At 44.9% G+C, this 13,840-nt stretch overlaps 1 protein-coding gene across 3 annotated transcripts in view; it reads right to left on the bottom strand.

Annotated features, from left to right (window-relative positions):
• The window catches only part of PLXNC1 (plexin C1), a 143,097-nt gene that overhangs the window by 117,255 nt on the left and 12,002 nt on the right, over nt 1–13,840 (bottom strand). For all 3 annotated transcript variants that reach the window (XM_059402345.1, XM_059402344.1, XM_059402346.1), the window contains exon 2: nt 6,464–6,604. In XM_059402345.1, coding sequence (XP_059258328.1) covers nt 6,464–6,604 — 141 coding nt within the window. The remainder of the gene's footprint in view (nt 1–6,463; nt 6,605–13,840) is intronic.

The following is a 13,840-nucleotide window of genomic DNA, read 5'->3' on the forward strand; positions in this document are numbered from 1 at the left end:
AGCCTTCCCTAGTTGCCTTTCTACCTCACCCCGCTGTCGTGGTCTACCCATCAGTCTGTTTCTTTGAGCACATACTACTGTCTGAAATGGCTTTATTGCTGGTAAATTCAGTTACGTATCTTCTGTCTTTTTCTTCCCATCACAAGAGCAGGGGGTTGCCTCTTTTATTCATTTTTGTATCGGCACCCAGAATAGTGTCTGGCACATAAAAGGTGCCCAATAAATATTTATTAAATGAAAAAAATTCTATTAGCATTCCAGATTTTTATAAGGCTCTTCAGATTTTTTTTTTTTTTTTTCCAGCTGAAGCCTGTGTCGAAAACAAATTTTCCCCAGTGGAGAATTTCAGTTTGTGTCAACATATTGTTTCTGTCGACATCTTCCTGAAGCTTCATGGTAAGCTATTAACTAGCCTTGGGATTTTTGTTGCATACAAAACAACCTCCCAACTCCAGTCCTGAAATGTGTGGTGTGTGAGACTTCTACATCAGACAGATATGTTACAAGTTCAACACCACCCACGGAAAGGACAGCTTGCTGAGGAAAATGGGGGGTGGGGAGGAGAGAAAAAAATTAAAAGACTATTTCTTTTTTCTTTACCATTACCATGACATGGAAAAGCCATGGGTGCTCAAAAAGCTAAAATATATACTTCAAATTTCTTTCCAGTTAAAGGGCAACCAAGCCAATCTTCTCATTTTTTAAAAAAATAAATAGTTTCTAAGAAATGCTGCAAATGGGGACATAAACCACACATACACACACACGAGAAAGCAAGGTAATTATCCAACAGTGTTTAAAGGGCTTCAGTAGTTAGGAGTAATAAAGGTGAAATATAAAGATTAAGGCAAATTCCTCTTTTATTTCCAGTCTACTTATTTCAGTGTAATAGTAAGAGAAGGCTACAGCTTGAACCACAAGTTCTCAGTTTGGGGGTTACCTGGCACTAATAGTTCTAAACTGGGGAGTCCCTGCAAACTCACAAACTAGAAAGAATGAGATGGAGGTGAACCTGAACTCACTTCATATGACACTCCAAGCAGCCAATCACGGAGGCCATTTCCAATCATATGACGCTCCAAGCAGCCAATCAAGGAGGCCATTTCCAATCATATGACGCTCCAAGCAGCCAATCAAGGAGGCCATTTCCAAGTTTTGACACTTCCTGCTGTTTTGACCTCAGCTCAGCCAACCCCACCACCCTTACTTCCGGCCCCAGGTCCTGTCCCGGGTTCTGCATGGCCTCCTTTCCTTTATTTGAATATTCTCTGGGAATAGAAAGAGAGCTTGTCCTTATAAAGTATCTTATTATTTTTGTTATGTCTTATTTTCCTTTGACAACTTTAAGACCAGGATCAAGGCAGACTTCAGGTGTCACACACTTTGCCTCCTGCAAGGATATGGAAGAACTTTCTGGAACTGGTCCGACTTTTTGCTCCATGGTTGGATAAATGAAATCCGCCTGGGGGAATAGAGTTTTGAAGGCCACAGGGATAGCCAGTCCTGACTTGAAGCAGTGCTTCTCTGCTCAATATGGGAAGGGACACACATAATAGGGCTTCTGTTCCTCTGAAACTTACTTCAGTCCTAGGGATGTTGGAGAAACCCCACACTAGCCCCCTACCACAAAATCAACTTGAACACAGATTTTCTTCCTTTGCTCTCAAAGAGCCCACAGGGGAGAAGTTGGGGTCCCATAGGAGATTCAGAGGCTCCCATGAGCCCCCCGCAGCTCTGAGAGGAGGAGCCTCTGCCCTCTAATACAGATGTCTGCACCCTGCCGGGTTAGGGTGCCAGGCGCTATCCTCAAATAGGAACAAACTAAAACCACAGAAGCCAGAGCCCTTCTCATGAAACATCAAATACCTGCAACTTGGTGTTAACTCAGAGCCGCCAATATTTGAAAGAAAATTTTAAAAACAAAACAAAACCAGTTCTACAAATTCCACTAAGCTCTACAGACTCCATTGGGGACGAGTTGCTTCAGTTCCAATCACCTTGAGCAAGTTGTGTAACCTCTCCGAGCCTCAGGTCTTTCTCATTTATAAAGTTGGGGATGGTAACACGATTGACGCACAAGGATGAAATGAGTTAACCCAGGCAGACCCTTGTTCTCATGCCCGGCACAGAAGTTAGAGCTCAGAAATGTTGGCTATTATTATGCCTCGCCTGCTGCCTTATCTTTTATGCTTACAAGAAAGGTTAATGGGCATGCATAAAGTTACAAATTTCAAATTTCATGCATATTCCATTATTACTTATTTTACCACCTGGAAGAAGCTCAAAATAGTCAATTCTGCCCTTGAAATAAGGACAATTTTCTACATGCGACAGTCAGCTCAAAGGAACCCAAACCCCACAATAAGCTGTACCACAATCCGGACAAAGATTCGGCGCATGTTTATAAAAACAGGTACGCCCTGCAGGGTGCGGGTGTGCAACACGTGAGACGTGAATCCCCAAAAACTGACTTCAGCGTGGCCATCCTCGCTCAGCTGATCGCAGGGGAGATGCTGACAACCAAGGAAGTACAGCATGCGATCTTCCTCAGAAAGGAAGTAAAATGAGGAAATAACCCTGGGGGATAGGGTGACAACACAACCCAACTTGCAGCCACTAGGATCACACTTCAATAAAACCAGGGGGAGGACTGCACTGTGGAAAGGACCCTTTCAAGTTCTAAACTTCCATTTTTCCAGAATCTTACAAGGAATCTTAGGAATAAACGCAGGAAAAAAGGGCAGTGCAGACATTAGCATATCACAAAGCTTTCCATTCTTCCACTTCTCAATCTTACCTCTGGAGGTGGGGCCACATCACCTGGAGGCAGTGAGGGTCTTTAAGGATGATTCAGTATCCCTGGCTAAGCCCAGCATCATGTTACCCCATTGCAGAATATGACCCAACTATTTAAAAAATACTGTTTACAAAGAGTTTTCCATAACACTTTAATACAGGCATTTTTTCCCTCATTAAAGGGAAAAAAATGGGTGCAAAATTAGATAAAGTCTGACCTCAACTACACACACACACACACAAAAATCTAAAATGCTGCCATCAGTTGCCCCTACACAACAGAACTAGGGTTTTTTGTTTGTTTGTTTTGTTTTTTTTCTGTTTTCTCCTCACCCCCTGTTACTTTGTAACTTTTTCTAGGAACATATATTACTTTTGTAATAAGAAAAAAAATATTTAAATAACCTGAGGTTTAAAATCGCACCGAACAATGCTAAAATCCCATGAGGTTTTCGGAGATTTAAGTTAGAGAGAGAGAGAGAGAGAGAGTGTGTGTGTGTGTGTGTGTGTTTATGCATGTAGTGGTAAAAAACAAAAACAAAAACAAAAACAAAACAAAAAAAAAAAACAAAAAACAAACCCCAAACCAGCAATTGGCCCCCAACTGCTGTTTCCTGCCCCTCATCCAACCAGGCATATACTACAGTGCCTGGCGTCTGTCAAAATACTGCCAGCTCTTGATCACTGGGAAACTGATGAGTCAGGCTGTGGGTGATCCAAGCCCTCTTTCTTCTCCTCCTCCCACCGGCTGCCTCGGGTTGGGTTGTGTTTTGCGTTGCTTATTAGTACCTCCACTCTGTGGCTTCAGAAGCCAAGCTTGTGTCTATCAATGTTCATCTTTTCTAACAGTTCTGGTGACAAGTCTGGCAAGGGAGAAGCTTGAAGTCTTTGAATAAAGGCATTCGGGGATTATCTATACCTTCCCAATCAGCGACACAATCCCGGGTCTTGGGACTCTGGGTAATTTCATGGGCCGCGTCTAAGACATGGGGAAGTCTTGGGAATTACTGGGCTTGTCTAGGGAATCTGGCGTGGCCAAGTCAGTTCAGCTATTTCCCTCACAATTTCCTCCTGAGGAAAGGGACCTTCCTGAGTGAAGCCGGGAGCAGGGTTTAACTCCCCGGAAGTTATCATGCCATACAGGTATTCCTCCAGTCAGATGGTCTGCCTCCTCCCAGAGCTGGGATTCTTCCTGGTGCTTCTAAAAACCCTGACGGACACCCTAGGACCATGGGTTCCACTGTCCCTGTCCCTCTGTGGATCCCTATCAATGTGCTTCCCGTCTCCCCTCAGGGAACCTTCCAGGAGTGGTTGAGCCAGACATCACAAACTCAGGGTAGCTCGGGGGACATTAGTGCAGACGCAGGAGTCCCCCCACATGCAGATCTCTCCTGTGCCCTGTGTACCTCGGGCAAATCATCCACGTTCTCCGGGCCTCCCTTCCCTTCTGGGTAAAACGGGCCTAGTCTGTAACTACCTCACGGCGTCGTGGAGAGGATGGAATTCGTTAGAACACGGAGAGAGACAGGCACTAGGGAAACAAAGCACAAATGCCAGCAGTCACCAAATAAGCCCCCAAACCAACCTGCCCGTGTTATTGGGATCCTAAAAACAAGGCCACAGGGAAGGCTTCTGAAGGCGTGCCTCTCACAGACACTGAGGAAAGCCCCGCTTCAGTCAGCTGCCTCCTCCTCATCAGCTGGAAGCAGCAGCCTGGGCCCAGCCCTCTGATGCCACAACAACACGGTGACCTGGCCAGCTGCATGCCAGCCCCGGGGGGTGAGCCGACAGGACAGGCGAAACCAGGCCGTCCCCCGGGGAACGATTTAGGGCCAAGTGTTCCCTCACCTCCTGTTTACCATGTAGCCATTTGGTTGGCTTCGTTTTGGGGAAACAGTGTTCTCGTCACAAAACTCATCAGAAAGAGCCTCCATCTGAAGAGATAATTGGTGAGGAGGCCCCAGGAAGGACTGATGGCCGCGTCCTGTGCCAGGTGAAATGGGTCCAATCCGCCTGCCCAGGGTTGGTGGAGCCACATGTGTCACCGCACCGCGCCAAGCAACTTGCGTAGAGTGACGGATGGGTGTTTACCTTTCCCCAGGAAATCAAGCTCACGCAACAGGAAAGATGATCAATGTATATTTTAAAAGAATGTGTATACAAACAAACTCCCTCCCATATGTTACTGGGTTTCCTCCAAAGAAAACAGATTAAATCAAATGCCTACCAGGCACGCAGCATTGTATTAGTCTGCGGGGATTCGGGACCCCCTTCTCGAGAAGCTTAAAAAATGAAGTGGGGGAGGCAAGACCAACAGGAGTGAAAAGGCTGGGCATCAAAGCAAGACATCTGTAAGGAGCCAAAAGAAGGAGACAGCTAATGAGTATTTCAGAGGAGGGGAAAACATGGTCACTCTGGGCTTCGGAGGCCTCAGAGAGCAGGTAGAGCATGAGCTGAGCCAAAGCACAGACACATTGTAGGTTTCAGTAGAGAAAAAAAAACAAAAGAAAAAACAAGAAGGGGGCACAGCATGAACCTTTAAAGGTGGGGGGTAGGGTGACCAGAATACACAATGCACATCAGGGAAACAAGCAAATAGTTTTGGCGAAAGTGGGAGATAAGTGCACAGAAGGCGGAATTAGAGACCATCAGGAGAGAAAGGGGGTTTCTAGGTTGTCTAGCGCGATCTCATTTTACAGATGAGGAAAAGGAAGCCCAGAGAAGTTAGGCGATTCACCTGCAGTCACACAGCTAGTTGTCGATGGGAGATCAGTTGAGAAATCAGATCTGTTTGTACTCAATTTAGATTCTGAGCTGACAGTAAATCAACTGACTACTGGGAGGCAGAGGAACATCAGCCTAAGGTGACAGAAACTGCGCCATTCCCAGCCCCGACGTTGACGGAGGCCGTGGGACGTGTTCAATAAATGCTTGCTGATGAAGCTAAGAGGCCAGCCACTCTATCACTCCAGACAAGTCATTAGGTAACCCTGGGTTTATCTTCTCCTCCTCCTACTGCCTCCCCCCCACCCCCAGGGAATCATAACCTCAACTTGACCCATGGTATACCCATACAGTGGGGAAAAAATAGTCCTCCAAGATAAAAGTCAGGCGGGGTCTCAAAGGATTTTGGGTCTCTAACGTCTCCCTGATGTGGGCACAAAGGGCATAAAACAAAACCCTTCCACAGGTGGCAAGTGGGTTGGAGGGAAGGAACACCTGTTCTTTCTACTTTTCAAACCATACCATCCCTCATCTGTTTCAAGTTATCAGAAATCAGGTACATTGTACATTTCCATTACAAAGGAGACAAGGAGCAAAGGGTGAACTGTCTTAGGAAAGCGGGGAGCGGGAGGGCCAGACCCCCCATTTACCTCCCCTCGGAAGCGTATGAGTAAAGGAGGGAGAATAATTTGGCATGCTCCTGGGAAGCAAGGTGGTTCGAGTTTCCTTACACATGGCTAGGGAGGCCATCACATACAGATTTCCAGAAATCTCTTTGTGGTCATTTCTGAGGGTCTCGGAGCAGTTCACAGAGCAGTTGGTAAGATGTCGTGTATAACCCAGAAACAATTAAAAAAAAAAAAAAAACCACAAGTAAATAAATTTAAAATCACAAAATGGATCACGATGAAAATTGACATTGAAGAAGGCACAAAAAACCAACCTTAAGTAACTGGCCATCTCCAGTCCCCAAGAACAAAACAGTCCTGTTCATTACCACGGTGCCATAAACGGATGTCAGGTCGGAATGGATCAAGGTAGATGAGGCGATTGGCTGGACTCTCTCAGGTTGCTCGCCTTCTTTCTGAACATGCACACAAACGCACAAATGAAAAAAAGATCATTTTTAACAGCGGTAATCACTCATGCCCACCTGGGAACAATCCTCCTTGAGCCCCAAGCACATTTTCTTAGACAAGACCCCCAGGAGCAACTGCTTAGCCCCGTTTTCTGCAGGATCACCACGCCTGCCCAACGCACAGAAAGCCATTTGTTGACTGTGTATTAACATGTATTGATCGCCAGCAGTGAACTAGCCATCCATCCAACACTCCCCCAGCTGATAGATGAAATCGAGTTCCACTCTATTGCCAAGAAAGAGCCCACTGCTGAATTAGGAGGGAGAAAATCCCATGCTTGGCAGTTTGCAGGACCCTCCTGCAAATTATTTTAGCGAGGGATTGGCTCCTGTGAGGTTAAACAGGCCACTTCCCAAGCTGTGAGGTGGACCATCCCATTGGGTGTGAAGGCAGAGAGGAGGGACTGCGGATTTACCAGATGCCTGCAATGTAAAGCCCGAAGACAGGGTAATTAATTCAGAGGGTAAAAAGGGAAAGATACATTCATGACTGGTGGGTAGGACAGAACCACAGAGCTAAAGAGGAACTAAGCAGGAGGGCTGGACATGGGGCTGATGCTCTTGAAGAAGAAACAAAAAGTTCAGCTTCCAGCCCGAAGGCATTCTGACGGTCTACAGCACTGAGCTTGCTTGCTTCCACTCATTAGTTAAAGCCCCTCTTTAAACGCAGGGCAGAGTGAGTGTCCACCAAAATGTCTTGGTCTTTCTTGGTTCAAGGCGTGAAGAGTTTCACGGTGCTTCCTGCCTTCAACGACAGGAAACTGAGTTTGTTACACAAATGTCTGGAAGATACAGCGCTAGAGCAAGCCGTTACCATCTGCAGCTACTAAATACGGTGTGATAGCATACTTTATCGGCCAGAGCTCAGTTCCCAATTGTACTAAGGTTTCCAAACCCACATTTAAGTTTTAGCCAACAGGAGAGCCGGCCAACTCCCGTAAGCCTCACTGGAACTCTTCAAGTTGTCCTGTCTGGGGGGAGGGGAGGTACGCAGGGGGAGGCTAAGACTTATTAACTTCATTATATTATTGCTGACAGTGTTTATGTCTTTCAATTTATGTCTTATTAAACATTCATTATTTTTAAACCCAAGTTTCATTAACATCTAAAGTAATGGATTCATGGACTAAATTGATTTCTGAAGCCTTTAAACTGCCGTCTATATTTCTTTGTTGAAGTTGCGCTGGGAAGAAAAGATAAGCTAGCAAGGATTTCTCCAATGCTGTGATCACTTTTTAAGGGAAAGATGTCATAACCTAAGAGAAAGTGACTTATTTGCATAAAATATTCCATAGTGAACTCAGTTTAAGAAGATTTTTAGAGAGCCCATAGAGACTTTTCTCCCCCCTGTTAGATACTTTTCATGCCGTCGGGGAAGATGAGGAAGTATCCTGTTAAAATTGAAGTTAAGAAGAAAAAAATTCTGTGGGTTTGAGAATCAGAACAATAGATCACTGTTTAGATAAGGATGCCTCATGACTATAAGCAGAAAGAGAAAAATCAGATGACCTTTAGATTGAAAAAAATAATAAAACCACACCACACATCTTCCTTTAAAATAAAACCAGAATTGTTCAAATTCAGATCAGCTGACCATGCCTATTACTCTTATTAAATATTTGAGCATTGCAGAGAGGCTAACTCAGAGAATTAGGTGTCATATGTCTGGGCATCTGGAATGTTCTAGTACTGTTCTCTTTGACTGGAGGACTCCATTCCCCCTCAACCCATGGCACAGAAAAAGTTATGGCTATAGGTTGCTGATTATTCATCCACAAGGACCACATGGGACAGGGTATGCCTACGCCTGGTATACAATAAGTGCTTGATAAGTGTAGCCATTCTGACTAGCCAAGAACCATGACATCACAGTAAGTCTTTGCTGAGGCTGGATGAGAAATTCTGCTTGTGATATTCTGCTTAGACCCACAAAAAAAAAAAAAAAAAAAAAAAAAAAAAACCAAAAATAAAAACAAAAAAATTCAGAAGTGTCTCAAAAGCTGTAAAGACATAAGGACAAAAATTGCTTCCAAATTACCATCCCATCTTTTCGAGCACCCTTCCCTGACATCTGACCGTTCCTTAATAATTGTAGTTTTCCAAATGAAGTCCTGGATCAGTAACACAGGTAAGTAGTAGAGCCATGAAATCAACACTCCTGAACTTGGGAGCCGGTGGCATGAACAGCCCTCCTGGAATTAGGTGGTCAGAGAGCTTAGGTCTGCATTCAAGTTCAGTTCTCACTCCCTGGCTGACCGGGGCAGTTTGTGTGACCCTGTTGGGGGCTGGCTTTCTCATTTGTGAATAAGGCTTACGATTTAGCCTTATTGGTAGGGGACAATAGAGAAGAGTGATAGTAGAAGTACACCAGTGATAGCAGAAGTCCTAACATGCTGGTCCCTGTTTGCTGGTCTCAGTAACATGCACTGACTGTGTGCTACACGGACTATTTTATCACCTTACCTAATCCTGACTCTGTCACTTCCCAGCTAAGTAATTTTGTGCATGTTATTTAACCTCTCCACGACTCAGTTTCCTCCTCTATGCGATGCAAGGGTTGATAATGACTCTAAGTATGCAAGCCCAGTGAACCTTGGAACAACATCCGGTGCACAGAAATACAAGATCCATATTTGTTTTCATTACCTCATTTTAAAACACTAATGGTTGCTGCCACACTCAAGGCAGTTATTCCTACCTTCTTTGCCACAACAACCCTGACTTTGACCTGGTAGTCTGGGAAACTATGATGGGTCTAAGCCACGGGGTAATCTCATTCTCCACCGCCAAGCATTTGCTTTCCTACTCCTTCGAGCCTGGTCCAGTTTGGGCCAGTGAGATGGGGGAAGTTCACTGAAGGGGCTTCTGAGAAGAAATCTCTACGATAAGCAGCAGCTCTTGAGAAGAGTCCATCTGCCCTCTCCCCTCACTTGCTCCTTTTGATAACTGTTGTGTGAGGCCCCCGTGCCCAGAGTGATGGCCACTTTGCTTCCATGAGATTCAAGATGGTGGATGAAAATCAACATGCTAAAATCGGTGCGGGGGTAAATAATGGCTCTAGGTTCTTGAGAACACCATGGAGCACAGCTTTGAGCCTTTAAACATTTACTAACAACAGATGCTATGGTTTAAGTTGCTGTTGAATGGGTTTTCTGTTACTTGCAACCAAAAGCAAGTCGCTGCAAGAAATGAGAGTTGTGTTGGACGTGACACAAGACTCTAGCTTTTCCTCAGCTACGAGGGACCAAGAACTGGCTGACGCTTATTCCCCTCACCGTGGAAGACCTTGGCCACGGTCAGGATTGCACAGCCAATTACATCAGTGAGCCTGGAAGAAAATAGGAAAGAGCCGGCTTGGACCTCACGTAAACTCTAAGGGCAGCTCTGGCTGAATGGAAATGGATTCTTTTGTGCTACAAACACACAGAAATGGACAAGTCCCCGTGAATGGAAAAAGGGGCCCTCTGAGTGGCTTTCTTATGCTCATTTCAGCAAATGAAAACAAAAGAGAGACAGCCTTCAGAGACACCTCCTCATAGAAGTGAAGTTAATAGCCAGGGAGCCAAGCCGAAAAAGGGGTGAAATGTGCAGTCGGCCCCCTGTTTCCAGAGATTATTCTTACTCTTTTTTTTTTTTTTTTTCTTTTTTGGCCTATTCTCTATCTTGCCCTTCTCTCCCCTTAGGGCGTCATCGCTAATGTGGCTCTCAGCCTATTCTGTCTAGTTTATTATGTGTAATTTATTTCTGAATCCCAGCCTCTGCTTGTTCGTCTTTGTGTAACAAGGTTAATGCCTTGTAATGATGCTTTTGCCAGTTCTGCCTTTCATGACAGAATCCAATCTTGATTTAGCTCTACACCTTGTCTCCCCTTTGGGCTTTCTTGGTTCCCTCAGAGTTGTCATTCTGCTTCTCCCGCCTGCCATGTCTCACCACGACGTCACACCCACGCTTTAGCCTGAAGAGGGAAAGTTTCCTCCGTTTGAGGGAAAAAGCTACCTGGTCTCAGACAATGTTTGGGCTCAAAAAGAGAGAGCCTTGGGCTCCACGTACCAAAGTGGAACCAAGGCTACCCAGAAGGGGGAGGGCTGGAGGCATGTGTGTGTGAGAGAAAGTGTGTGTATGGGGAGCAGTGGGCCCATCGCAAGCGGAAACAGCTTGACCTCCTGGCAGCACCCTTATAGGACCTTTCATTGACAATACACACTCCCAGCGTACAACTCCAGGGGGCTCCAGTCATGTATTCTGGGGTGAATGGCACCCTCCGGAGCTGAGTAACACCATGGCCTTGCTCCTACCATGCAAAAGATGGCCTGACTCATCATGCCTAATGGAGGCTGTTCCCAGCCCTACTTGAGCTGTTATGGGGACAGCAGGAGGCAATGTGCATGAAAGAGGGGCCTCAAGTGTTAGGGACCCAGCAAGAGTCAAGTCTTCTACTCCCAAGGTGCTGAAAAGACTCCCTCAGTTTGGTGTTTCCAGGAAAGATACCAACAGGGGGCTTATTCACTACTTCTACCTTGAGAAAATGCCTCTTGGGCAGTTACTTTTGTATCCAGCTCCTCTCCTTTGGCATATACTTATTTTGAAACAGTTTCTTCACCATTTCCTAGAACTCACCAGGGGTCCACTTGTGGTTGGGAAACCTCAGGTGGAGTCCTACACTGGAGATTTGTGCAGACACACACACACACACACACACACACACACACACACCCCTCCTCCCATTCTGCCCGCTATGGGCTGCTTGATTTTGAGATGTCCCTGAACCTCAATGACCAAATCTATAAAATGGACAGACTAATATATATGCTCTGCCTGTTAGCATTGTTGTGAGACTCAGATAAAACCTTGTACGTGAAAATAAGTAGATGATCTTTATTAAGGTAGAGAGATGGAAGGAACAATTTCTCACCCAAGTTCATGATTTCATTAGCCATTAAGACTCCTGTTGCTTCTCTTTATTCTTCTAGAGTACACAACATTGCTTGGGTTCTAAGCTTACGGCAACTCTCTGATCCTCTGAAGGAAGAATTTACCCTGAGGACTCAAATGATCAAAAGCAAAAGTTCAAAGTGTGCACAAGGGGTGAAGGGAAGTTTGGGGACATGGCTGGACAGTGTGTATACCAGCAGGCATCAGGCAACTAGCAGTCAAACCTCAGGAAACACAGAATGAAGTTTGAATTTTGCCTGTTCCCACTTGCTCTTCTGTCTTCTCTCCTCCCTCTGAACCCCTCAGTGTCAGCCTCGAAGCCCTGCCCACCATCAAAGTCCCACTCTCCAGGATTTATCTTTCCTCCTTCCTGCTTTACACCTCTTCCTCCATCAAAATCTCCATCTGCTCCTTGTGGCTAATTTCAGTCAATTAGTTCTGAAAAGAACCTGACTCAAATAATTCACAAAAAGAGATGAATGGCTGACAGTGGGGGAAAAAAACACATTTTTCTATATTCTTAGAGTTGAAAAGCTCTCAGTCCACAAATGTTTTTGGACAAGGAAGCTGCTGGTGTTCTAGATGGGGTATTTCGTTATCATGGGAGCAGTCCTGTGTGATACAGGACTTTCAGCATCCCTGACCCTTGTCCATAAAATGTCAGTATTGCCCCCATCCTGTCATTTGATTAAGTATAAAAGCTCCTTCCCCCACATCTCTACATACTGAACAAATAGCATCTTTCTCCTTGAGAACCACTGGAATCTGTCACAGGTTTTGGAGTTGCTGGAAAACGCTTGTTTAGAAGTTTCTTGCCTCCAACCGTGTTCCTCCCCAGTCTTCCCCAACATGATGAAAGGTGTCACCAATCACCCTCAGCTCCTTTCTGTCACTCCCCACAGCCATACATGAAAAATCTCAGCTGGATTTGCCAACAATCCCATTGGTCTTCTCCATCTCCATAGTCTGCCCCCAGGCTAAGCACCCTCCATCTCTCTCCTGATCTACTGCAATCTCCTGATCTCTCCCTTTCAACTTATAATCTTTCTCTGATCAGCAGTCAGAGTGATCCTTTAAAACATAAAGCAAGTGATGTTACTCCCTTGCCTAAATTTCTTTATCACCTTCCCATCACACTAGAACTACATCCAGATGTCTCCCCAGATCCTACCTGAGTTCATCCCTGTGGACTTCTTCTCATTTATTCCCACCAGTCCTCTCTTTCATTCCACCTCAATTCCCACAGTTCGAGACTTTTTAACATGTTACCATATTTCTGCCTTAGGGCCTTTGCACATGTTATTTCTAGTTCCCCTTGTATGCTGGATCTTTCTAATCTTTCAGGTTTCAAATTCAATGTCATCTCCTTGCCGACATGTAACTATAGACCTTTCCATCCCTATTCCAATTATTATGAATCATAGAACTCCACTTTTCCCTGCAAGATTGTTTCAAAATTTTATTTATTATCTGTTACCCAGTAGACAGACTCCCAGCTCTAATAATAGTTTCTCTGATTCTGCATTTTGAAGGCAGCATACACCTAGGCATCTGATATGTGGTAGGTTGTCAATAAATGTTTATTGAATGCATGAATAAATATGTGGATCAACATTTGAATTATTTCAGTCAATACCTTGGTACATGGATAAGTAGGTCTAGTAATTACCAAGTTCTGCAGTTGAGCCAAAATTTGTCCTTGTGAACAGTGGACCTTGGTTCTGCCTTAGGGAGCAATACTAACTACCCTACACCTCTTACCACCATACATCTTGGCCTTCTCCAAATTTTACATCCATAGTTTCTCCACAAGTCATAAGAGAAAGTTCTGGGTCTCTTGCCCTCTCAGTCCATAGGCAGTCTACAGAGTCAGTTTGCAGAAAATATGGTTCTCCCATGGGAACAAAGTACTTTGGGTTGTTCTCTGACCAAAAAAGAATAATTGGACTGTTTTTTTCATGATTAGAATACCATAATTTATGAACACAGCCTTGCATTGGGCTAACTCTTTAAAATGAAAATAGCATAATGGTACCATGGAAGAAGAAACAGAACAAGAGATTTAGAGTTAAAAAAATGTGGGTTCAAGTTCAAGCTCTATTACTTATGGGTCGTGAGTCTTTAGGCAGGTCATTTAACCTGTCTGAGACTTTTCTCCATCCACCATCACCTGTCTCCCCATCCACCACCAACCGTCCACCTACCCACCCATCATTTATGGAGCACTTGCTCTTGGACAAGAGTGTGATC

This window comes from Mustela nigripes, chromosome 6 (genome assembly GCF_022355385.1).
Source record: "Mustela nigripes isolate SB6536 chromosome 6, MUSNIG.SB6536, whole genome shotgun sequence".
Classification (NCBI taxonomy): domain Eukaryota; kingdom Metazoa; phylum Chordata; class Mammalia; order Carnivora; family Mustelidae; genus Mustela; species Mustela nigripes.